This window comes from Parasteatoda tepidariorum, chromosome 8 (genome assembly GCF_982258835.1).
Source record: "Parasteatoda tepidariorum strain Cologne lab strain chromosome 8, Ptep-v5.0, whole genome shotgun sequence".
NCBI classification, from domain to species: Eukaryota; Metazoa; Arthropoda; class Arachnida; order Araneae; family Theridiidae; genus Parasteatoda; species Parasteatoda tepidariorum.
This window is the reverse complement of record NC_141762.1, coordinates 89,287,655-89,312,190: the sequence shown is the minus strand read 5'-3', so window position 1 is coordinate 89,312,190 and position 24,536 is coordinate 89,287,655. Positions and strand designations below refer to the sequence as shown.

The 24,536-nt window shown below is 33.5% G+C and overlaps 1 protein-coding gene across 3 annotated transcripts in view; it reads left to right on the top strand.

Annotated features, from left to right (window-relative positions):
• The window catches only part of LOC107454047 (voltage-dependent T-type calcium channel subunit alpha-1I), a 383,057-nt gene that overhangs the window by 293,914 nt on the left and 64,607 nt on the right, over window positions 1–24,536 (top strand). For all 3 annotated transcript variants that reach the window (XM_087169325.1, XM_087169326.1, XM_087169324.1), the window contains 8 exons: window positions 3,153–3,245; window positions 5,583–6,117; window positions 7,805–7,984; window positions 16,293–16,576; window positions 18,299–18,450; window positions 21,978–22,163; window positions 23,186–23,303; window positions 24,238–24,393. In XM_087169325.1, the coding sequence (XP_087025451.1) occupies window positions 3,153–3,245; window positions 5,583–6,117; window positions 7,805–7,984; window positions 16,293–16,576; window positions 18,299–18,450; window positions 21,978–22,163; window positions 23,186–23,303; window positions 24,238–24,393 (1,704 nt within the window). The remainder of the gene's footprint in view (window positions 1–3,152; window positions 3,246–5,582; window positions 6,118–7,804; window positions 7,985–16,292; window positions 16,577–18,298; window positions 18,451–21,977; window positions 22,164–23,185; window positions 23,304–24,237; window positions 24,394–24,536) is intronic.

Genomic DNA, 24,536 nt, shown 5'->3' with positions numbered 1-24,536 from the left:
TTAAAGGGACAGTTTTTTTTCCTTCTTAAAACTCTGTTCCGTAAAATTTCTAATTGAATTTTCAATAAACGTGTCATCGAAGAAGGATTGGATTGGAATTCCAAGGAAGGCGAGCTTCAACAAAGTTGTCGAGTTTCTTTTATACTCTGCAGATTTGTATTGATATTAATACATTATTGTATGTTTTAGAAGTACATATTAGTCAGAAAAAATTTTCATACACAATATACAACCAATATTTTTTTTAATTTACTATTCTGTGGGAATTGATTAAAACAAAAACATACTAATTGTTTTTTTTTTTTTTTTACTTGAACATGTGAAACGAATTTCAATGTTTTAGTTTTTTCCCAGCAAATCTCGCTATAAATTTGTTGGCACTATGATGAATTCAACTAAGTACATATAAATATTATGAGTTTGGCAAATATCATTAAAACACGGTTGACAGTAAAAGATAGAAGTTAATCATCACTGGCTGCGGTCAATAAGCGGGTGGGTGACCACTTTGATCATTCAGTGTAGGGACCGAGGGTGTGCGGTACCAGTCCTCGTTTAGCTGTTCCACCATAAAGTGCTTGACTTAGCTCCCTGGGCGTCGGGCAACCAAAGCGGAGGAGCTGTCCTATCTGCAGAGGATCAGAATTGTGACGACATGTCTTCGGATCATCCTCCATACAGCAAACAACTTAAAATAATTACTTAGCGTACAGATTAACAAAATATAGTACATCATCACCGGACACAACAACATAATGAAGTGACCTCTACCTTCAAAAATACCTGTCTTATATACAGATTCCGTAATTATATGCACGAATGACGTCACTGAAGTTATCTGAAAAAATATCTGTTGCCAACACACGACTGAAACTTAATTCTGTTAATTTAATGTGTACAGGGGAGTAAAAAACCACTCCAACAAGGTGTTCACAAAATAGTAAAAAAAAACTAGATTTTTTTTTTTTTTTTTTGAAAAAATTCCCTACGGGAATTTTTTGTAGATAAATTGTGTGCAATACGTTTAAATAACTAACTCAAGAAAAAGTATAAAATGTCTTCTTAACTTTAAAAGAAGAAAAAAAAAACAGAAAAGGTTTAATTATGCTTGTGAATATACAATTACAACTTAAATTTTCAATGAAATATCGATTAATAAAAATAGTACTCCAACTTATTACATTTTAGTAACCGACTTCCAAGTCCGTAAACGAAGGCTTACATAGAGATTGAAACTTAAAATTATTGTCAACTTCTGTTACACTTTTGGAAATTTTGTAATTCAAGTTTTAAAGAGAAATTCTCCCGTCATTCCAATTAAATTTACGGCTTTGAAATCCAATGAAGTTTCATTAATGACTATTGGAGATGAACGCAAATTTGATTAAACAAGTGATGATGAATTATTTTCTTTTTATCATGAATTCCGTGTAAATGAATTTCTTTATTAAATTAAAGTCTGATGTAATATTATTAATAAAGCTTTGCAGTTATAGGTAAATTATATTATTGTTTGAAATGAATAGTTGATTAATAGAGGAGAGTGAAACAAAATGTTAAGAAACAATTTATGGAGTGTCCATGTTATTTAAAGAATATTTGCATTTAGAGCACATTTAATTCTCAACGGGGTAGGAAACATTGGACGAAGATTTTAGTAAATGAATACTAAATATGTCTTAGTTAAGCATAGATTAGAATATCTTAGTTAACTATAGTAGTTCAGATTAAAATAAATACATTTTAAATTTAAACTAAAACTACCGTTTAAATGAAAAAGACAGCAAAAAACATTTCTTTCTTCATTGTTCTTCTACTAACTCTTCATTATTAAAATGAAAATAATAAAAAAATAATTTGTTTGTACTCTTTATAATTAAAATGAAAGTAATTAACGTGATATTCACTTACGATTTCTGCTAGTTAAATGAGAAAGTGATAAAATGAATGATAATAACATTTACTGTATTCAAAATTAATGATAAATGAAACAATAACTCCTACTCTCTATTGTTTAAACGAAAGTAATAAAAATAATGTTTTTTTTTATCAATACTTTTCTTTTTGTTTTTCTAATAACTTTTCTGATTTGCCTGAAAATCATTAAAAAAAAGTTTGCTTTTACTCTTTATAAATTAAGTGAAAGTGGAAAAAATGACTTTGTTTAGTTTTAAATCAAATATTTTAATAATAACATCATTGATGTTTGCTAGCTTATAGCTCTTAATGCGCGTTCTTCAATATTTAATTGGGTATACTATAGCCTACGTCACAGATCGTGTTATTCCTACTAAATTTAACTAGTAAACAGCATTTTCTGCGAACCTGATTTCTAGCAACAAGTAAAAGCATCAAACGAAGTGTCTTGTTATAAGTCGCTACTCGCCAGGTTGGAATTGTATTAGTCTAGTTCCCTTGGAAATAATTTATATTGTTGTTTTACCGAAGTTTATGAATTTAGTAAGCATATTTAAAACTCAGTTTATTAATTAAACTAAAATGTAAATGTTATTCCAAGTAAGTGGAAGTAGTTGTGCTTTTTTCATATTATACCCAATTATTTTTTATTCGTTTTGATAGTAAATAAGCGTGATAGCATATGCGAAGTACAAAAGTAGTATTTGTAACGCTAACTAAAACCACGTATTTATTTTGTTTACAATTATGTTTTTAAAGCGTGTTACTTTAAACCTAAACAATTTAAAATCAATGGTACTTAAAATAATGAATAAATTTTGCACTGAAAAGCAAATCTTATGAAGAAATTGTGCTAATTTTTTAAAAGAAAAAACGTAAAATACTCTAGTATTATTACTGACGCCAATGATAATTTTTTTTAAGAATTTTTTTTCTATGCTCTACAATTGTTTAAATATCATTTGCCAAATCATTAAATATCGTTCTAAGAAGTACGTACAGAAACTGCCCTGATTTTTAAGTTAATAATTATTACATAGGACCTTAATGACAAGTTTATTTAAAACAAGTGAAGTTTCCATCCGAATAATGCATTTTATAAACTACTTCTTCGCGTTTTAAATGTGCTTTTCAAATTCAATATAATATAACTAAACATGATTTCTTTTCTGTGCTCTTTAATTGTTTAAATACCATTTGCAGCGTCATTAAATAGCACTATGTATGTATTGCAGGTAATTAGCTTAGAAGGCTGGACGGATATTATGTATTACGTGCAAGATGCTCATTCCTTTTGGGATTTCACTTATTTTGTTCTTCTCATTGTAGTAAGTTATTTTAATATTATTTTATTCAAAATGTTGCCAAACTCAAGTAGTTGCCAAGCCTTTAATAGTAATCACGTAATAGTCTCGATAGAGTGATATTTTAAATACCTGCAATTTATTACAAAATCATTTTCTTGAGCCCTTTAAGAGACATTTTTTTGGGCCGGGATAGTCTGGTCGGTAGGGCGCTGGGCTCATGTCCTAGAGTTCGTGGGTTCGAACCCCGCCGGCCGAAGATTCCCAGTGTAGTAAAGTGACTGAGGCACGTTAAATCTGTCGAGTCGCATAAGTCCTCCATGTTCCCATAACAAATCAATACCTCTAGGGGTACTGGATTGGAGATCGATCGTTCTCTGATTCAGGTCAAAATTACGATCTGTGGATGAACGAATGAATGTATGAATGGGTCCGCCCTATAAACGGGTGCGGCTTCTGGGTGTGGCAGAAGTCGAATTCTTGGCCATAGATGGCGCCACTGAAAAACAAGAAACGCACACTCTGCCTTAAATTCGATCGGTTTCACCAAGCAGGCTTGCTAGTAAGGCAAGTGGCATTAGAAACAGCAACAATAAGAGACAATTTTTGTGCTTGTTATATGAATAGAAAATTTATACCGTTCGAGATTTCATTTCATAAATTTTCTATTCTCGTAATTTTGAACACTTTCAAAGATTGAGTTCCCGTAGAAGAATCTCATTGGATTCTAAATCATTCATGAAGCAGTTTCTTACAACTCACATGTTCTAACGAGACGGTTTCAGTGAAGAATGATTATAATCCTGAGCTATAATTCTAGCAGGTGAGGTAACTTTCTCACTGAGATGAGCTTTATTGCCTTTCAAAAATGAATATATCTCCTGAGACCGATTCCTTACAAATGTCGATAGCAGTTTTCAAAGCACCAAGCTAATTTTAAAAAAATCTTCAGTGGTTTCTAATCTGCCTGAGATTGTAAAGATAATTGCAATCAGCCTATAAACTTGATGATTAATTTTTTAAGAAAAAATGTGCGAGGAATGACTGAGACTGAAATTATCATGACTTATTGCAATAAACCTTTAATAAGGCTATTTATAATAAGCCTGTACTTCTCTAGGCTTATTGCAAATTACGTAAAATGATTCAGTCTAACTGAACAATGAGTGATGTGTTTTCGAAATAGCCTGTATTTCAGTTTACGGCGATTAAAATGAAAGAGCCGTGTCGGCTCAGGGGACAGAGCATTCGCCTCCCAATGAGGTGAACCGCGTGCAAATCCCAGCGATGGCTGGTCGATATGAAATCCACACCCGGCTCATGGGTGAGAGTATCCTAGCCGTTAGGCTGACCGTGAGAGGTTTTCGTAGTTTTCCTTACGATGTAACGCAAATGCTGGTTAGTTGCATGAAAAAGTCCTCCACGAAGGCAAATTTCTCTCGATACTTGATCCAGGAGTTACCTTATCTTCCGGATTGAGTTCAAAATTGCAAGGCTACTGAGTTGAATATAAGTAATCGTAAACCCGAAAGTCGGGTAGGCTGTTAAAATTAATTAAATGGAAATAAAATAAATGTAAACTAAACAATGTTAAATTAAATTAAATTAAATTAAATTAAATTAAATTAAATTAAATTAAATTAAATTAAATTAAATTAAATTAAATTAAATTAAAATAAAATAAAATAAAATAAAATAAAATAAAATAAAATAAAAATAAAAAGTATCATATTGAATAAAATATGATGGATGCACTTAAAACGGCAGCGGCTATAGCTCGTTCACCAGGAGTTGGCACTTGGCCCCGCCTTCATCACGTGGTATACGACGATACTATTTCGCTATTTTTGGGAGAAGGTTGTGAGCAATCCTGAACAATGTTGCTATTTGGCGATCGTTTGGCAAAAATATTTATTTCGCAAACTTTATGTGCATTTTTTTAACAATAAATATTTCATAAATTGGATGATATTTTTCACCCTTTTTTTATGATATTTCTTTCTTTTGAGTGAATAGTTTGTCCTTTATGAGACATTTCGCTGGGAGAACAGCAGTTTTTAAATTTAAACTATATTTAATTAGTAAGTGTAACAAAAGGTATAATAACAGATGATAAAGCAAAGTAAGTGACTGAAAAAGAATTCACTTTTTGTGTTTGGCGCAAATTAAGGGTTGTCTCAATTTCAACAACGGAGATGTTTCTCTTCTAACTCCCGCGCTGAAATGAACTCTGCGTCCCAGGAGGTGGAGCCAAGTCTCAACTTCTGGTGAACGAACTATACTTGCGAAGGGGCAGATTATGAAATTAGCCTGCGAGTTATACGTAAATATTTAAGTAACCTTTCTTCTTGTTTTTTGCAGGTTGGTTCATTTTTTATGATTAATCTGTGTTTAGTTGTGATCGCGACTCAATTCTCAGAGACCAAAAAACGCGAAATGGAGCGCATGCGCATCGAACGTGCACGGTTTCACTCTTCCAGCACGATCGCCAGCACCAACGCTTCCGAACCATCCGGTTGCTATTCCCAACTGTTCAAATACGTTGCCCACTTGGGTCGTCGAACTAGGAGAAAATTCTTAAGGTTCTGCAGAAAGCACAAGCGGAAAAGGAACACCCCGGAAGGACATCCCAGTTCCATAACCCTGAGAAGGCGATCTTCGAAGAAAAGAAAATGGCAGCCCGGTCAGAGTTCCCTGAAAAACAATGGTTCCAAATCCACAACCGATGACCTCATAACCCTCCCCACAGCACCCATAGAAGACAACACCCCAATGGCACCTTTTGCGAGTCCAGAGATTTCTGATATAGACCTAGTGGCCTCTCCTAGAGAACTTTCCAACCTAGAGGAGGGACTGCAACGCCGACACGAAGTCAAAGATACCTTAGACATACTAGGTAATGTCTAATAAATAATTTACTCGTTTTGTATAAAAGTTTGAATGTTTGACTGAATGTAAGCAATAAAAATTTTCCTAAAACCGGGAAAAATTTAGAAAACATCCGGTGTATCCCACCGCTTACGTTTTGCTTATGAGGAAAAGTGTGAACATGCCTAATATAATATTCTAGGAAGTTTTAATATTGTGATTTGTGTTTAAATTCGCGCTTTATATTTTACCATTCATGAAAGTTTTCTGTAATGTATAAATTCTAACAGGTCTTGAGCCTAAAACAAATTTAACAAAATTAATATCACAGCATAAAGTGTAAGGTTAGTCATGTTTTGAGTTTTATCCCTTATTTGTCTATATTTGGGTAAAGAGCCGCGATGATTCAGGGGATAGAGCTCTCGCCTATGAGGTGAACTGGGTTCGAATCCCGGTGATAGCTGGTAATACGAAATCCGCATCCGGCTTGCACCCACCATAGTGCTGACGTGAAATATCCTCAGTAGTAGATGGATCATGGGTTAGAGTCGCCTTGCCGTCAAGATAACCGTGGGAGGTTCTCGTGGTCTTCCTTTCCATGAACGCAAATGCGGGGTAGCTCCATTAAAAAGTCCTTCACGAAGGCAAATTTCTCCCAATAGAATCCAGCAGTTTCCTTATCTTCTGGATAGGGTTCAAAATTACAAGACTACAGAGTTGAACATTAGTTGTCGTAAATCCAGAAATTGGGTCGGCTGTTCAACGACGGTTATAAAATAAAATATATTTGTGTAAAATAGCACCGTTCGATATTTTCTGTTTGGTAGTATCATAGCAGGCTTGCGGAGTTTTCCGATTTCAATTTTTGTTTGTTTTGTTGAAAGATAGGTTGAAAGAACGCGTTATACTGAAAACACTGCAAGTATAATAATATTTTATGGTGCGTTTTTTTTTTAAGTTTAGGCGTAAAAATCAGTCGTAACTAGCAACCCGGATGTCTTACGACAAATTTTAACCCCTAGCACCATCTGCGTTAATGCTTTCGCAATGGGAAGCGCACGTGCGAAAACTATTTGCGAATTTAAAGAGCCGTCAGAAATCATTTCTTCCTCCTCCATTCCTTCCTCCTAAAAACCACGTGTAGGTGAGTCATACTACCCTCATTTTGAGTAGAAGGTCAAATCTACATGTATCTGAAACCATATGGACATACAATGCCATCTTCTGGCAGAATTTTTATTTTTTAAAACGTTCCAGGGCACTGGCACAAATGAGTGGCAGTCGGGGGTGAAGAAGAAAAAGCTCTGGCACACCTGCGTATTGGCCGGTAAGTGAGTGCGTTTCTTGCTGGCACGTATATGCGACAGTCGGCGCGAAAGGGTTCTTTACTCGGTCAACTATCCATAGCGTATGGTGCGAACAAAAAAAAGCGTAAGGTATAAAATGCATGGTATTAACAAAATGTCATAGAAAAATGTATTGAAAGGTGTGCAAAAAATTTATGACCTAAAATGAATGGCATGGAGAAAAATATATGGTAGGAAATATATGTTGTGGACAAAATTCTCAAGTGGACAAATTTTTAAGCTCTTTGCCTGTTTTTTTTTTTTTTTTTTTTTTTGTTTTTTTCTTCTTCTTTTTTTTAAAATTCTTTCTGTGCGTCTCTTTTAAATATACGACTAATTTAACCTTTCTGTGTTCATTTTTTCTTTCAGCTAACCCTCTCAAAGTTGTTACAAATAAACCTGAAGTACGAAAAAGATCGACATCCGAAAGTCGAACATCTCAGCTAACCTGTGCCGAATTATTAGCTCTTGGTGCAACGCAAGGGGCTGTTTTAGCCGGATTCGGAAACACTTTTGCTATGCAGCGTATCTACTCAAACCTTGAAAGAGGTAAGATACAATTTTTTTTTTCAAAGCGAAAACAACCCAAATCAAAATTCTTCATGGCCCCATCAAAACATTTTGATGGTTTATGTTGGTTTCAGTGCTATTCCTGATGGCTCAACAGCATTTGATGATCAACATCATCCAACATTTTCCTTCCATTATGAGTTCATGGTTTTTGATATGCCAACAAACTTCCATCATGCCATGATGGAAAATGCTACTTCTATACACTATGATGGTTAGCCATCAAGAGAAGTTTGGCGCTCATGGACCAACAATCCATGATGATTCTTAATGGTCCATGATGGTACCAACTATACATTTCCGTGATGTTTTAATGGGAATTCTTGTTGGTTCTCAAGAATATACCATCAAATCAATTTGTTTTTTTTATGTTGGACCACAATAAATCAATCCGAATTCCAACATTGGGGAGACAGGGGTTCATGACCGTTCCAACATTTGATTTCTAAGAAACTAAGATGCAAAATTTTGATGTTTCAGCATGAACTAACCGTCAAAACAAATTGCTATTCTTATGTTGGTCCATCATAAATCAGACCGAATTCCTACTTTGGGGTGATGGTTACCTATGCTGGCTACTATCAAAATTATAATGGCTCATGATAGAATTATGGATACCTTCAAGATTATGCTAACCATCAAGTTGTCTTAAGTACTGCGAATATAAATATTCAAAATAATCTTATATCTTAAATATTATATTATTATGCGGTGCTCCTAACATATTTGCTCGTTAATTACAAGCTTACAGGGTTTCTTAATAATTAAGGACAGTAATTACGGTACAGTGACTCTTTTTCCGACGAACTCGGAGTTTTGACAGTCAAAATATAGAATTAGTCGCAATTTGGAAAATACGGTTGAATGAAGATCGGAAGTTTGAGTCCCTTAATATTAATTTTTATTTATTTTGCCATATCTCAGAAACTTTTAGAGCGAATCAATCATGAGATTCGTTTATACAGAGGTAATTCAAAATAAAAAATAATTTTTAATAATAATTTAGTACTTTTATTATTTTATTTAATTATGGTCAAAAATGTTTAATTGTGAAATATGTAAATTTTGACGACAAAACACAAACTTTTTTTTTTTTTTATAACCGCCGTTGAACATCCGACGGCAATTTTTGAGTTTACGACTTCTAATATTCAACTTCGTAGCCATGTGTAATCAATTTCTAGAATTCCTAGATGGGAGAAATTTGCCTTCATTGAAAACTTTTTGATGGAACTGATCGGCATTTGCGTTACATGAAGAGGAATACCACGAAAATGTTCCATGGTTAGCCTGACATAAAGGGGACTCTAACCCATGATCCGCCTACCCCTGACGATATTTTAAGTCAGCACTGTGGTCGGCGTAAACCGGATGCGAAATTTATATTGATAAGCCATCACTGGGATTCGAACCCGATTCATTGGAAGGTGAATGCTCCATACCTTGAGCCACTATCTCTTAATGGCATCATAGTATTGTCTGGCCTGAATTATTTATCCTCTAGGTTCCAAACGCGAGCGCCAACTTCAAAGGGGTTGAAAACCTCGTGGAGGGGGAGCGTTGGAACTTTCTGGAAAATTTGCCAAACTTACAGAAGAAAGTCATTTTAACCCCTTAACGATCGGTTAATTTTCAAGAAAACGGTCATAAAAGTGCCCATTTTTTAGCTTTTGTATTTGTATTACGTATTTGATTAGTGCTGCAGCTTAGTTTTAAATAAACTAACTATCAACAATTACCTTAAAAATATCCTGTTGTTGCCATCAGGTGTGTAAAATAAGAAATAAAATGATTTCCGGGCAAAAGAAATGAATTAGTTTTATTCTTATTGGCCCGTTACTGCTGCACACTTCAGCCAACACCTCCTAGAAAAGAGTAGGCCTCTGCATGGGTTACCATAAATATCCTTTAGTAGTCCAAACGTAATGACATATTTCGTATTTGCAACCACTGCGCAGCTTAGTACCCCGAACGTAATGACATCTTTCTTATTTTTCATCAACTGCGCAGTTAACTTCGTCACATCGGACTACTAAATTGATCCGTGCTGAGGCCTTCAGACTTCTAGGAGGTGTTGCTTCAGCTCGTCAATATCACGGGAGCGAGAAATAGCGGGCGAAAACTCACTCCTTCATTTTCACGGGAGCGAGAAGGAAGGGGTTAAATATCGAGTGCACATTAAAACTAATTATTTCGTTTGTTCTGTATTCAAAAACCAATACATATTTATTCTAGTTTTCAATGTATTAAATGTTATTAAAGCAATTATTAATTTAGCAATTTAATTGAGAAAATGTTTACGAATCAGTAACAATAAAAACAACATTCTGTTTATTGTTCTATACAAAGTATTTTAACACTTAAAAATCAAACTAGTTTTTTTTAACAGTTGATATTTTGATTTTCAGATTATTTTAATTCGTCGTTATTTTCCTTCTTCAAACTTCCATACGAATCTTTATTTTTTAATTGCGCTAAATTTTAACGTGTTGCAATTAAGACCAATTTTTCTATATTTCACCTAAGCAACTGTTTTTTTTTTAATCAAATCTTATTTTTAAGGAGATTTAAGGATCTTAAACTTCTTTCGCAGCCTAATTTTCTGAAAACTCATTATTATTACTCATTATTAAGCTCATTATATTCATAATTTTTCCCAGACCTCAGAAACATTTTATATTTAAATTGATAATATTTAGTTGATTGTTTAATTTAAATAGAAAAGCGATAAATCGAATTCATTTCCATGCAAACAGTGATGGCTGCTTTAATAAGAAATTTACTAAATAAAAATTAAAATAAAAAATTCATAAAAAAAATTTATAGAAATTTTCATTAAAATAACGATATAATTAAGGGATCAAAATGTTAAAAGAAGTTTTTTTTTTAAAATTATTTAATAAAATTTTATATCGGGGGTTGTTGAAAACTTTTTGACTTGCACAATGGGCTGTATGCTGGAAAAAAAGTTGGGAACCTTTGATTTGAATGGGAGATTTAAAACATTTGATAAATGATCTGTGGTGCTGCCATTTCTTGAAATAGATTTTAACTACTTTTATATTTACGATTGTATCTTACGGCAGAAATTAGAGGAATCTGATAGCTTTAAAAAATACTTACAAATAGTTCATTTTTGTATACGAGATTTAAACCGTCGTTGAACAGCCGATCCGATTTTGAGTTTACGACTACCAATGTTCAACTCCGTAGCCTCGCAATTTTGAACCCAATCCAGAAGACAAGGGGACTCTTGGGTCAAGAGTTGGGACAAACTAGCCTTAGTGGAGGACTTTTTGATGGAATTTACCTCATTTGTGTTACATAGAGAGAAAAACCACGAAAATCTCCCATGGTTATCCTAGTAGCAAGGAGACTCTAACCCATGATCTGTCTACCTCTGAGGATATTTTACATCAGCACTGTAAAATTGCTGAATTATCTTTAGATTAAAGTTAAATTAAGAAATTTAAAATATCAGAGATGAAATGATTGAAATTGTTACTTTTGCTGATATTTCTTCAAGATCTGTATTGCCGTTTGACCTTTGTTTGTATTGTTTGTTTGTATTGTTCTGTACAACCGTTTGAAAATTTAATAGTGAATTTTCAACAAAAACAAATATTGAAAAAAAAGCTATTTTATTTTGAGCTTGCAATAGATAAATTTCATAACTAAAATCTACTCATCTCTCACATACTCTGGAAAATTCAGTCTATTAACAATCGAGTAAACAGAATGTGCGAACATTGTTCACATGAACGAAGTCTTTGATAACAAAATATTAACTGTTCAAATTACATGCCTGTGAAACACAAAATGACTGAATAAACTTTGAAGAATTTCACATCTTCATTCGTCGGGGTGTTCTTTAATGATCCCCCTTAATGCACATTTTAAAAATCCTTGTTAAAAACAGTCGAAAAATATGCTCATTAAAGTTTGAAGTCAAGAAAAAACAAAATTACTATCGAAATTTATTGGTTCATTGAAAACTGTTTGATTGCCGAGGGAAAGGTGATTATTAAAAACATCTCCAATTTTAATTAGTTTGATATTTTTGGTTCAGCTTTTCTCAAAAGTCGCTTTCGCCTAATTAGCGCTTCGCCTAATTAGGCGAAGCGCTAATTATTTGTTTTTGTTAGATCGCTTTCGCCTAATGTAGCGCTTTCGCCTAATTTCCTCGCCTAATGTTTGTACTTGTAACTGTCCCATAGTACCTTCTTCAGCTGGAATATGTTGAATTTAAGGACGTGACAAAGTAAATTGGTGTTGTAGAATTAAAAATGACTAAAATATCTTTTTCTTCGTAGAACCTTCCTCCATTAAGCTTGTAAGCTATAGATAAATATTATTAGCTCACAACTGTTTGAAAATGTAACATATTAATCAGTAAAAGGCTAAGTGAAATCAGTGAAAGTGCATTTGAAAATTAGCTAATAAAATAAAACTCTTGAGACGTAAATATTCTTATGTTTCCTGACTAAATCAAGCAACTTGGAGAAATGAAATTCTTCCAAGAACTAAGTAAACTCATCTTGGGAAAGTAAGTAACCAATTACTCATTTTTTTTCGTCCAAAGAATTCTCCAACGCTTTTTGACTTTTTTTTTCTGTCGAAATCATTCTCATCTCCAAAATAAACTCAAAGGGGGCTTCACTTTTGGCTTATATGTAGTAAACCTCAAAAGAGAGAGAAGGATCTTCCCATCTTTCTTTCAATTTCTATATATAACCAGAAGCAACCATATTTTAAGGGTTTGTTTACTTATGAATAATTGAGCGGAACGACACGGAAGAAAAAACAAACATGAAAAAAGACATCATGGCATCATTAACATTTAAGATGCGCGTGACACCATCTACAAGTACCTTTTTAATGGATAAACCAAGCAGAAGGAAGGTACAGGAATGTGCTGAAAAAGCAATTATTTTAAACCCCTATTTTTTTTTTAACTTGCAAGATTACTTTCTGGGGGCAGAAAGTGTCAGTCATAATCTGTCAACCTTTTCAATCCACCGAACTTCAGTAGAAGTGACAACGACCTTTGCAAAATCTGTTGAAACTGACAAAAAACTAATCTGTCAACCCCCTTATGAAGTTATTTCAGTCCACCTCGTTTTAGTTCGTAAATTCCTTCTTTTTATTCGTGATTCTGTATATCTTTATGATCGTGTCAGTTGATTTCAGTTGAGGGCGATGATGTGGTGGCAATTTGCTTTCGTGCTAACACGAAATTATCCAATTAATGACGCGAATAAGATGAATGAACTGCTATTTTAGTTTCAGACTTGCTTTCAAGATATAAAGATGTTACTGAGAAATTTCGTGTTTATTTCTTAATGTCTGTTTATATCTTAATGTCTGAAAATTATTTTTAACACTTAGTCAGGAATGAAAAGTGAAACTTAGGCTTCAATCTTGTGACATTTCAAAAGCTGCTGTGAAATTAAAATTACTTTCGTTTGGCCAAATAAAGACACTTCTCAAAAGGTGGAAACAATAATGTCGTTAACTACGCCTAATTTTTAATTCTACGCACACTTTAATCACATTGCACTAAAAATTCACTACCTATACAAAATAGCTTTCTATTGACATCGTAATTACGTTTATCATTGATTTTTAGGACTTCAAATTATCTAAAATAATAAATCAATCGATGCACTTTAGGTGTTGTGATCATTTCGTAATTAGATCTTGTGTAAAAAAATGGAAAAAAAAGATTCATGCGTAAAAAAAAAAAGAGATTTCATTGCAAAAATATTTCATAACAACGTCAAAAGAAATGCTGAAAAAGTATATTAATGACGGATAAATAAGTTTAAGGAACTTACTAAATCTATTCTACTAAAAATTATGCTAAATAATTACATAGTATCAATTGATACGTTTGAACACGCATTAAATCGCTGAAGCATTTTTTCTGAAAAAAACTTTTTTCATAGTGAAATACAACTTATATAGTCTTGTTATTTGTTAAGTATCTTAAAAATTAATTAAACAGCTGAATCTTTATTCTCTTATTTTTATTGCTACAATTGGAAATCCTTAAAAAACTGTTTCCGTATTTCTATTAAATCGCAGAATCATATTTTTGAAAAAAACTTTTTTCAACTTATGTTGCCTTGTTATTTGTTAAGTATAATAACAATTAATTAAACAGCTGAATCTTCATTCTCTTATTTTAATTGTTACAATTGGAAATCTTAAAAAAAAAATTCCGTATTTCCATTGAATCGCGGAATTTTCCATTAAATCGCTGAAGCATATTTTTGAAAAAAACTTTCTTCATAGTGAAATACAACTTATGTAGTCTTTTTATTTGTTAAGTATATTAACAATTAATTAAAAAGCTGAATCTTTATTCTCTTATTTTTATTGTTACAATTGGAAATCATTAAAACAACTGTTTCCGTATTTCTATTAAATCGCTGAATTTTTTACTAAATCGCTGAAGCAGTTTTTTGAAAAAAAAACTTTTTTCAGAGTGAAATACAACTTATGTAGTCTTGTTATTCGTTAAGTATATTAACAATTAATTAAACAGCTGAGTATTTATTCTCTTATTTTTATTGTTACAATTGGAAATCCTTAAAAAAATTGTTTCAGTATTACATTGTTGAATCTAATAGCATTAATGTTAGATATGGTCCTTTTCCTTTGAATTAACAGTTACGGTGTTCATTGAAAACTCTTGCAATTTATATTAAAATTTGAAAAAAAATTATAAATTAAATTCGAATGAGAAAAATTATAAACTTTTCTAGTTAACAACTTTAATCAGAATTTAAAACTTTGTTGTTGAAGTATACTTAAACTTAATCGCTGTTAGATCTGCGAGACCACCTTATGAGAAATTCTTAATGAACTTTCAAAATTTCACTTTTTTTTATTTGTTACTATACAATTTAATAATAATTATAATAATATTATAATTATAATTATAATATAATTATAATTATAATTATAATAATAATTTAATAATAATTATAAGACAATTTAAACATACATATAAAACAATTTAAACATTAATATACAATTTAGACAGCAATGTTTTCGAAACTTTTTTCTTGATACTATAATATGACATGTTTACAAATGTTTAGTTGGCTCGAAATTAAAGTTCAAAGCCCGCTTAATATCTTTTTACAGGAAATTTGTGCCCATTATTTCCCACTTAGACGCTCTTGAATTTGACAGTTTTCGTCTTTACGAAGTATGTATTAGGATACAAAATTGTAATTGCGCTTTGTTAGTGTATATTTGCTACACTTTTACAGGATTATATACTTTTTTATAACCGACGTTGATCAGTCAACCTAATTTTGAATTTACGACCATCAATAGGGCTTGGATAGCCTGGTTGGTAGAACGTTGGAACTCGTATTCGCGAGGGACGGTGTGAGTTCTAATACCATCGGTTGAAAAAATATCGTGCAATAAATGGTGACTGGTGCACGTTAAATCTGTCGGGGTCACAAAGTCCTCCAAATTCCCATTATGAATCCATACCTCTGGAGCTACTGAATTGGAGACTGATCGTTCTCTGGTACAGGTCAAAATGACGGTCTGTGGATGAATGAATGGGTCCGCCTTGTAAAACGAGCTGTGATGTGTGTGTGGCAAAAATTACATTCTTGGTCATAGGTGGCGCTACTGATAAACAAGAAACGCGTAGTCGCTTGATTCCCAAAACAGACTAGCTGGCAGGGCAAGTAGCAATCGAAGGAACACCAACGACTCTCAATATTGAACTGGCTCAAGCATTGTGACAAACTAGCCTTCGTGGAGGACTTTTTGATGGAACTAACCCACATTTACGTCACATGGAGAGAAAAAACATGAAAACCTTCCACGGTTAGGCCGACGGCTAACCCATGATCCATTTACCACTGAGGATATTTTACGTCAGCACTGTGGTCGGGGCGAGCCTACGCTGTCATTCGAACCTGAGTCATCTCATTCGAAGGGGTGTGCTCCATCTTTTGAACCACTGCGGTTCTTACTATGTACGTTATTTATGTTATTATATGTGCGTTAAACTATTATTACATTTAAATAAGAATAATAAGCGTCACATTTAACTGTAGTATAATTAGTGGATGGCCTATCTCGTGTTCACTTCACCTCGACATAACTAATTTATTACAACCAAAATTATCTTTGTCTTTCACTATTGGCGCAAATTATTGTATCTGAGCCATAAACGTATATAGCAAGGGTGAATATTCCTGTTGAATTTACACTTTGTTACACACATAATATTTTTGTTTCATTCTTGAAGGTGACAAACATCTATCGGCGCCTCAACTTCTGTTCTACAATCCAGAGAGCAGCGGCGAGTCGAAGTTCCACACCACCGAAGATTACTGGTCGGAGGAAGAAGAGTCGGAAGCTGACCTCAATGACTGCGTAACAGGGAACAGGAGCAGGAGCGCCTTCTGCAAGTGGTGGAATAAACAGCAGTCCCGGGTGAAGTTCCTCACCGACCATAGATACTTCCAAAGAGGCATACTCACAGCCATTCTTGTTAATACTCTTAGTATGGGCATAGAGTACCACAACCAGGTAAATACTCTCTGTAAACACAACTCCTGAGGATTTATTGTACAATTGTTACTTGTAATCTGATAGTACTTGAAAATTAAAATAGTCGTTTTCTCATTCGACACCTTGCTTAGTTTCAGTCAGCAATAGTTTCTCCACCGGTGAGCACTTCAAAGGAGAACTTGGCGACCATCTATTTCAAATTGGCCTCGGCATATAGAGCAATATGAATCAGAAGCCAGCTTGGATTTGTATAAGTAACCGGCATATTCTATAGAGAGATGGGGGCCGGGATAGCCTGGTCGGTAAGGCGCTGGGCCCATACCCAAGAGGTCGTGGGTTCGATCCTCGCCGGCCGAAGACTCCCCGTGTAGTAAATGGTGACTGATGCACGTTAAATCTGTCGAGTCTCAAAGTCCTCCATGTTCCCACAACAAATCAATACCTCTGGGGGTACTGATCCAGGAGTTTCCTTGTCTTCTGGATTGGTTCAAAATTACAGGGCTACGGAGTTGAACGTAAGTAGTCGTAAACCCATGAAATTGGGTCGGCTGTTCAACGACGGTTATAAAATAAAATAAAATAGAGAGATGGTACTGAGCCGAGGCCTCGTGGCTCGATCAGTCGGGAATGCTATTTGGCTTAAGATCCATGTACTTTTTGTTAAAATTTCCTCACATTAGATGCTTGTGGAAATCAGTGATGACTTTTCTTTTGAGAATTCGTTTAAAGATTGCAAAAGCGGCCGGTTATTATTGACCTGTTGTATGGAGGCGCCCTGTTTGGTCAAATCATCAGCCATTTCATTGCCATTAATTCCACAGGGAGAAAGGATCCATTGCAGTGCGACAGATTTTCCTAGTCATTGTAATTTATTAATCAAGATTTGACATTTTACCTCCAAATATATGAAATTTATGATCTTCGTTTCTTTAAATCCTGCATGTATATCCATGAAGGTATATCATTGCATTAATTTGTTGCTATAAAAACATATTTCAATAGGAAAAACATTGTTTTTTTTTCTTCATTATTTGTACATAGACCCCGTTTTATCCAACCGGGTTGGTCAAAGAAGGACACTGGTATGCTCCTAAAATATTTACTCTCCAAAATTCTGTTTTTTTTTCTTTCGTTTTTTTAAAATATTAAATAACAAAATTTTTTGAACTTAAAGAACTAATTTGTCATTCAAATTAAGATTTATACAATTCCATTCACATGGCTACTAAAAAAAAGAGAGAGAGAGAAAACTTCAAGAGCCGATTTCGTTCAAATTTCCTTGCAGTTTGAAAAATATATGAAAGGAAGTTTTACTTCTAGAACTACTTTGTTTTACTTCAAAAACTTCCAGGAAGTTTTACTTCTTGAACTTTTAGGAAGTGTTACTTCTAGAACTTCTAGGACTTCTAGGAAGTTTACTTCCAGAATTTCTAAGAAGTTTTACTTCTAGATCTACTTTGTTTTACTTCAAGAACTTCCAGGAAGTTTTACTTCTAGAACTTTTAGGAAGTGTTACTTCTAGAACTTCTAGGACTTCTCGGATGTTTACTTCCAGAATTTCTAAGAAGTTTTACTTCTAGAACTACTTTGTTTTACTTCAAGAACTTCCAGGAAGTTTTACTTCTATAACTTCTAGGAAGTTTTACTTCCAGAACTTCTAGAACTGCCTTTGAATTTCGTCAAAAGATTCAGATAAACTATCTTTGTCAATTAATGTTGGTTGTATTTCTTTAATTACAGCCCGATGAATTGACCCTCATCGTGGAAATCAGCAACGTCATTTTCACAGCTGTCTTTTTTCTGGAGATGATCCTCAAAATGTTTGCGGAAGGATTTTGTTCCTACATCAGCAGCGGATTTAACGTTTTCGACAGTGTCATCGTCGTCCTCAGGTGAGCGTTATATTTTTTATAAATCGTGCTGCTACTAGTTATCAGGACTCATCTAATAACTCCTAAAAATATTTTGTGAATCACGTGCCCATTTAATAGATTTCTAAGTAACATCCACCAGCTGCAATGTATTCCGGTATAGTAGTTCGTTCACCAGGAGTTGGCACTTGGCTCCACCTCCTCGGACGCAGAGTTCATTTCAGTGCGGGAGTAAGAAGAGAAGCATCTCCACCCTTGAAATTGAGACAACCCTTTATGCACGCCAAACATGAACAGTGAATTATTTTTCAGTCACGTTCGCTTTATCATCTGCTATTATACCATTCGTTTCTTTAGCTAACCGAATATATTTTAAATTTAAAAACTGCTGTTTTCCCAGCAAAATGTCTCAAAAAGGACAAACAATTCACTCAAAAGCGAGAAATGTCATAATCGCGCGAAATATCATCAAGTTTATGAATATATTTAATGTTAAAAAAGTAGAAAATTTGCGAAATAAATATTTTTGCCATACGATTGCCAAATAGCAACCTTGTTCAGGATTGTTCACATCCTTCTCCCAAAAATAGCGAAATAGGGTAAACCAACCAGTGGAGGAACACTACCCAGTGACGGAACATTTCATATGTATTGATTAAAAATAAGAATTTGAAATTTTTTCTTTTGATTGATTGGTAGCAATAGCTTACTGCCAAACAATAGGAAGTCATCTAGCAATGTTTTGGATTACCTGATCAAATAGACTTCTCTGGAAAAAATTTTAAATTTGTTATTATCGCTGCAACACATTGTTTCTTTGAAAAAATTATAAGGTGAGTGTTTGTATTTACATGATTGAAGTGGAATTAATTGCATGTAATAGTTTTATTTTTCTCACTGTGAAAATAAGAGTTCAAAATATAGTTATTGAAGTTACGTTTTATTTTTTTAAGCATCATAGCATAATCAAATACTGAGATAAGGGGGTGTTTATTCACTGGATCACCAAACGATGAAAAACCAGTGAAGGAACAAGTGTTCCTTTACTGGGTTTTTTCTCTAAGTTAATAAAAAGGAAAGAAAAACTTTAATTTTCTTATACCCTTAGTGATGTTTTGCATCAAAAGTATGTTAAAAATACAAAAAAACAACTTCTAACCAGTGAAGGAGCAGGCATGTTCCTTTACTGGGCATAGATTTTCCAGTGAATGAACAGTATGTGTTAATATGTTGTCACTTTACTTTTAAATTCATGATTAAAAAAAAAGTTAACATTTTCCAAGTATTTGTATGTTATAATTTCAAGAATAGGCTTGTTTTTAGATGTTTGCATGGCATATAAATTCATAAAGAGCATTAAAAAATAACCATAATTAAGTGTTCCTTTACTGGGTGTTCATTCACTGTTAAGAGCTGTTCCTTCACTTGGTCTTCTTACTACTTGTTATTTGAACCTCCAAAACTTTAAAACAATATTATGTAAGTTCTCTAAAAAAATGTACGTAATCTGCAATTAGTAACAAATATGTTGACACTGTCATTTAACTAAAATTACGAATTTCGAAATTAATATGATTTTTTAAAAGGCAAGCGAAGCTTAAGTGTTCCTTCACTGGTTAGTTTACCCTAGTAGCGTCGCATACCACGTGATGAAGGCGGAGTCAAGTGTCAACTACTGGAGAAGGAGCTATACTTGGATATAAAAGCTTCAAGAAACAACATTTAAAGTCCTTGTCTTTTAATGTTCTTTACTTTGTCTCTAACCATCGTTCAGAGAATAATGCTTTATTACCCCTGTATTACCCTAACATGCTTTATTACCGTGTGGTATAACTTTTAGAAGTTTAAATGAGGAATTTTGAATAGCAATTATAGTTTCTGAAAAGATATTCTCCAAACATGCAAAAAGTAGTAAATACGTGAAAGTCACAACGAATTACTTATAGTTTGTCTATGAAAAGAACTCCTTTCGCCATAAAGTCGGCCGTCCACTTCTATGGAAATAGTAAGTAGCTCATTTCAAATAGGAGAGTCTCTCTCTCCTTTTATTCCCTTTCTCTCGCCGACCCTACCCAAAGCCTGCCTCAAAAATTGACTCAACTCCCCTACTTGAAATAGTTAAACATCTTAACCATAGTCACCACTACTGCTGCTCCAGACGAAAAACGAGAGGAGTTCGTTCCATAGACAGAATATAAATATCTAGTTTTCGAACCACCGTGGCTCATGAGATAATGTACAGTGCGCACAAAGAAGAGGACCACCCTGAATAACTTCCGATCTAATGATCGGATTTTCACGTCATAGGACTCAATCTTAACGGTTCAAGGGGAAGATCTCAAATATACTAATTGATATGTGCAGACGATATTTTAAGTTATGAAATCTGACTCAAAAGCATACAACGTAGGTACTAAAAATAATTGTGTACAAAATTTTATAATTGCATTCACAAATTTTTCAGTTCGTTTGAAAAGTTCGCAGGATATAGCAAAATGCGCAAAAATTAAAATTAGCATTAAAGGGCAAAAATTTTAGAGAGCTCTCTTGATCACTCTATGAAGACCATATCTCCCAGATTGCTTCTACCCTTTATATTTTGGGTGTCAGAAATCCGAATCCGTCGGAAAAAAAGGTGTGTTTATTCAGAAAAAGTGCGTTTTTTTTGTCTGATTAAAATATTGATTAATAGCTTAAAATCTGCACTTATTAATTAGTATATTTGAGGTCACCAACTCAAACCATTAGCATTGAGCCCTAGAACGTGAAGATCCGATCATTAGATCAAAAGTTATTCAGGGTGATCTCTTTTTTTGCGCACTGCATGATGAGGTGACCCAGGCTAGAATCCCAGGGCAGGCTAATCAATTCGAATACAGCTCTAGGCTCTCACCATTGGCAGTGCTGGTTTGAAATATCTCGTAAAGGGGCACAAATATGGTTCAGACTAACTGTGGAAGTTATTCGTAGTTTTCATTTTCATGTAACAGAAATGCTCATCATCAAATCTTCCAGAATGTCAAATGATAGCCCGATGTTTAATCTAGATGTCTTATTTTCTGATTTGTAATACAACCCACAAAAAAAGGAAAAAAAATTGAATAAACGAAGAGGCAATAAAATACAGAAAGCGCTCTAGTCTTTTATTTTCTGGACTTTAAATTACAAGGCTACGAATTCTACATGGACCTCTGTTTACTTCCGATAATAAAATAAAATATCCACTATTTAAAATTTACAAAACGTCATGAGTCTTAGATGTATTTTTAAAGAGAGCATCAATATTTATAAAATCATAATCATAACCAAATTTGCATGAAAGACAACGAAATAAAAACAATGTGTGATTGAAATGAAGCAACCAGGTTTTTCAGTATTAAAAAATGTAGCTTTGTTTCCTTTAAAAATAGCGATCGAGTAAATAAATTAATAATTTTCACTCATATATTTCGCTCTAAACAGTGCAAAACACAGAAACAAATTAAAACAGAAAAGCTGTAAAGTTACTTTTTGCGAGATTTGTAAAGGTCAAACATTTTTATTTTCAGTCTTGTAGAGCTATGCCAAAGCAGTGGAAGTGGCCTGTCAGTTCTCCGAACTTTTCGACTACTAAGGATATTGAAATTGGTCCGCTTCATGCCTGCTCTTAGAAGGCAGCTAATCATCATGCTGAGGACGGTGGACAATGTGGCTGTCTTTTTCGCTCTTCTAATACTCTTCATATTTATTTTTAGGTGAGTTGCCCTACAGCTATCTCATAGAAAATTCTCCAAAAATTAAATTAATATTTTTATAACGTCAATATATATATTTACGTTACCGGGGCAAAGTATGAAACACCGGCATGCTGTAGAATGCCTAGGCATTGTATATAATGCCGGATGTTTTTAGGCAAGGTATGAAATAGGAGAAGTATTGCATACTTTCCTTAGGCATTGTATATTATACCTACGCATTCTAAAGAATGACAAATGCTATTTAGGCAAAGTATGAAAAGCACGTCCTGATGAGGTTATTATGTAAATGATGTGCATTTCTCGAGACTAAAAATGTTATTCTGAAAAAATAATGAGAGTGCCATTAAAAAAGGTTTATTCAAAATGCGTAAAGAAAAAGGAATAAATTTTTGAACAAATTTAAGTAAAATTGTGTATTTTGACAGGCTCGTACAAACCGCAAAGTGCAACTGACAAATTCAGAGCTTGAGGTGCTCGTTAAAAGTCACGTGCCTTGCCACGCTTTACGAGAAACGAATCGGAAATGTATTCTTTACTTTGACGGTTTCTCATTTGACATTCCATAGAATGCCTAGGAAATATGTGAATTATAAATCTATTCATACATTGTCGGCTAGTCTTAGGCATTATATACAATGCCTAGGCATTCAGTAAAATGCTGGATTTCAAACTTTGCCGGTAATATATATATATATATACAAGTAAATTACGAATGTTACGAAAGTACAAGTAAATTTTATTAACTTTTACTTGTGCTTTATATACAAGTAAATTAAGCAAGTATTTTATTGTAACCTTAACTAGTATACATTAATAAATTCTTTAGCATAAGCCCTTTCTTTAGTTTAATTTGTAGTGTATATATACATCTGAATTGCACGAATTTTTATCATCTACTTATTTTATGAGTAAGCAGCAAATTTTTTTTTTTAATTTAATTATTTCCTTATTGGTTTATAACCTTAATTTTTGTACTGTATGCACAAGTAGATTATAACTTTCCCTTCTCGTTCTTTCAGTATATTAGGAATGAATTTATTTGGTTGCAAATTTTGCAAGAAGTTACCAGATGGTGCTACACAATGTGATCGGAAAAACTTTGACTCCTTGCTTTGGGCAATTGTTACAGTTTTTCAAGTAAGAATTTATTTTGTTCATAAGCATCTCACGAATTTTTAATAAACTAAAAACATTACTGAGAACTAGATATTTTTTGAAGCTGATTTTTTGATATTTTTATTTAAAGGGGTCGAATCCCTTATTCGCATACTTAATTCATCCCAGCTAATGTATAAGGAACTGGGTATTTTTGTGTAATTATAAATCTTTATAGAAGAAAAATTAGTTATATGTTTTTTATCCTGTCCAAATTATTCTCCGTACTAAAAGAATCTATGTAAAATCTTAATTACCGAGTGATATTACACAACTTTATGGTTTCTACAAGATTGAAACCGGTTTGCACTTCTTTACGTTCGTGCATCAATGGGTTAAATTAGACGATGTTTAATATAAATTCGACGATTGGATAAACTAGACGATATATTATATAAATATAGAATATTTATTACATCAGGTATTATATCAGTATATTACAATAATTAGGCCAAATTATTAGACGCACTGTAGTTTGTTAATAATTACATCTTTTGCACGAGTTTATATGCAATACTTTTATATTTAAACATACATGTAATGGGTTTTATTCAGGAGATTTTTTTATATACTTCCTATTTGTAATCATTTTTAGCGTATTGCATTACAATGTTCACCAATTAATACATGAAAGTAGTAAACAAGTAAAAACCGGTTCCAGTTACGTAAAAACAATAAAACCGTGTAGTATCACCTGATAATTAAGATTTTACTAAGAATCTTATAGTACGTCCAATAATATGACAAGGGACTGAATACGGTGGCATTATCCATTAAGTGTAATGTGTCTCTGTAGTTTAATTCAAAGCTCGGCATTTTAAAACGATGAAACTAGCTCCGTCAGCGTGAAATATTTGATTACCAATGGAGAGTGGAAATTTCGCTGCCTGTTTTTGTCATTTCTTCTTTCTTCCAGATATTGACACAAGAGGACTGGAACGTGGTTCTGTTCAACGGAATGGAGAAGACATCTCATTGGGCGGCCTTGTATTTTGTAGCGTTGATGACTTTTGGAAACTACGTCCTCTTCAACTTGTTGGTTGCCATCCTAGTCGAAGGCTTCTCTGCTGAAGTAAGTAATATCTCTCATACATGGATTATTGTTGCTGTTGTAGTTCATTTACGTCGCACTAGAGCTGCGCAATGGGCAATTGGCGACGGTCTGGGAAGCATCCCTGAGGATGATCCGAAGACTTGCCATCACAATTTAGATCC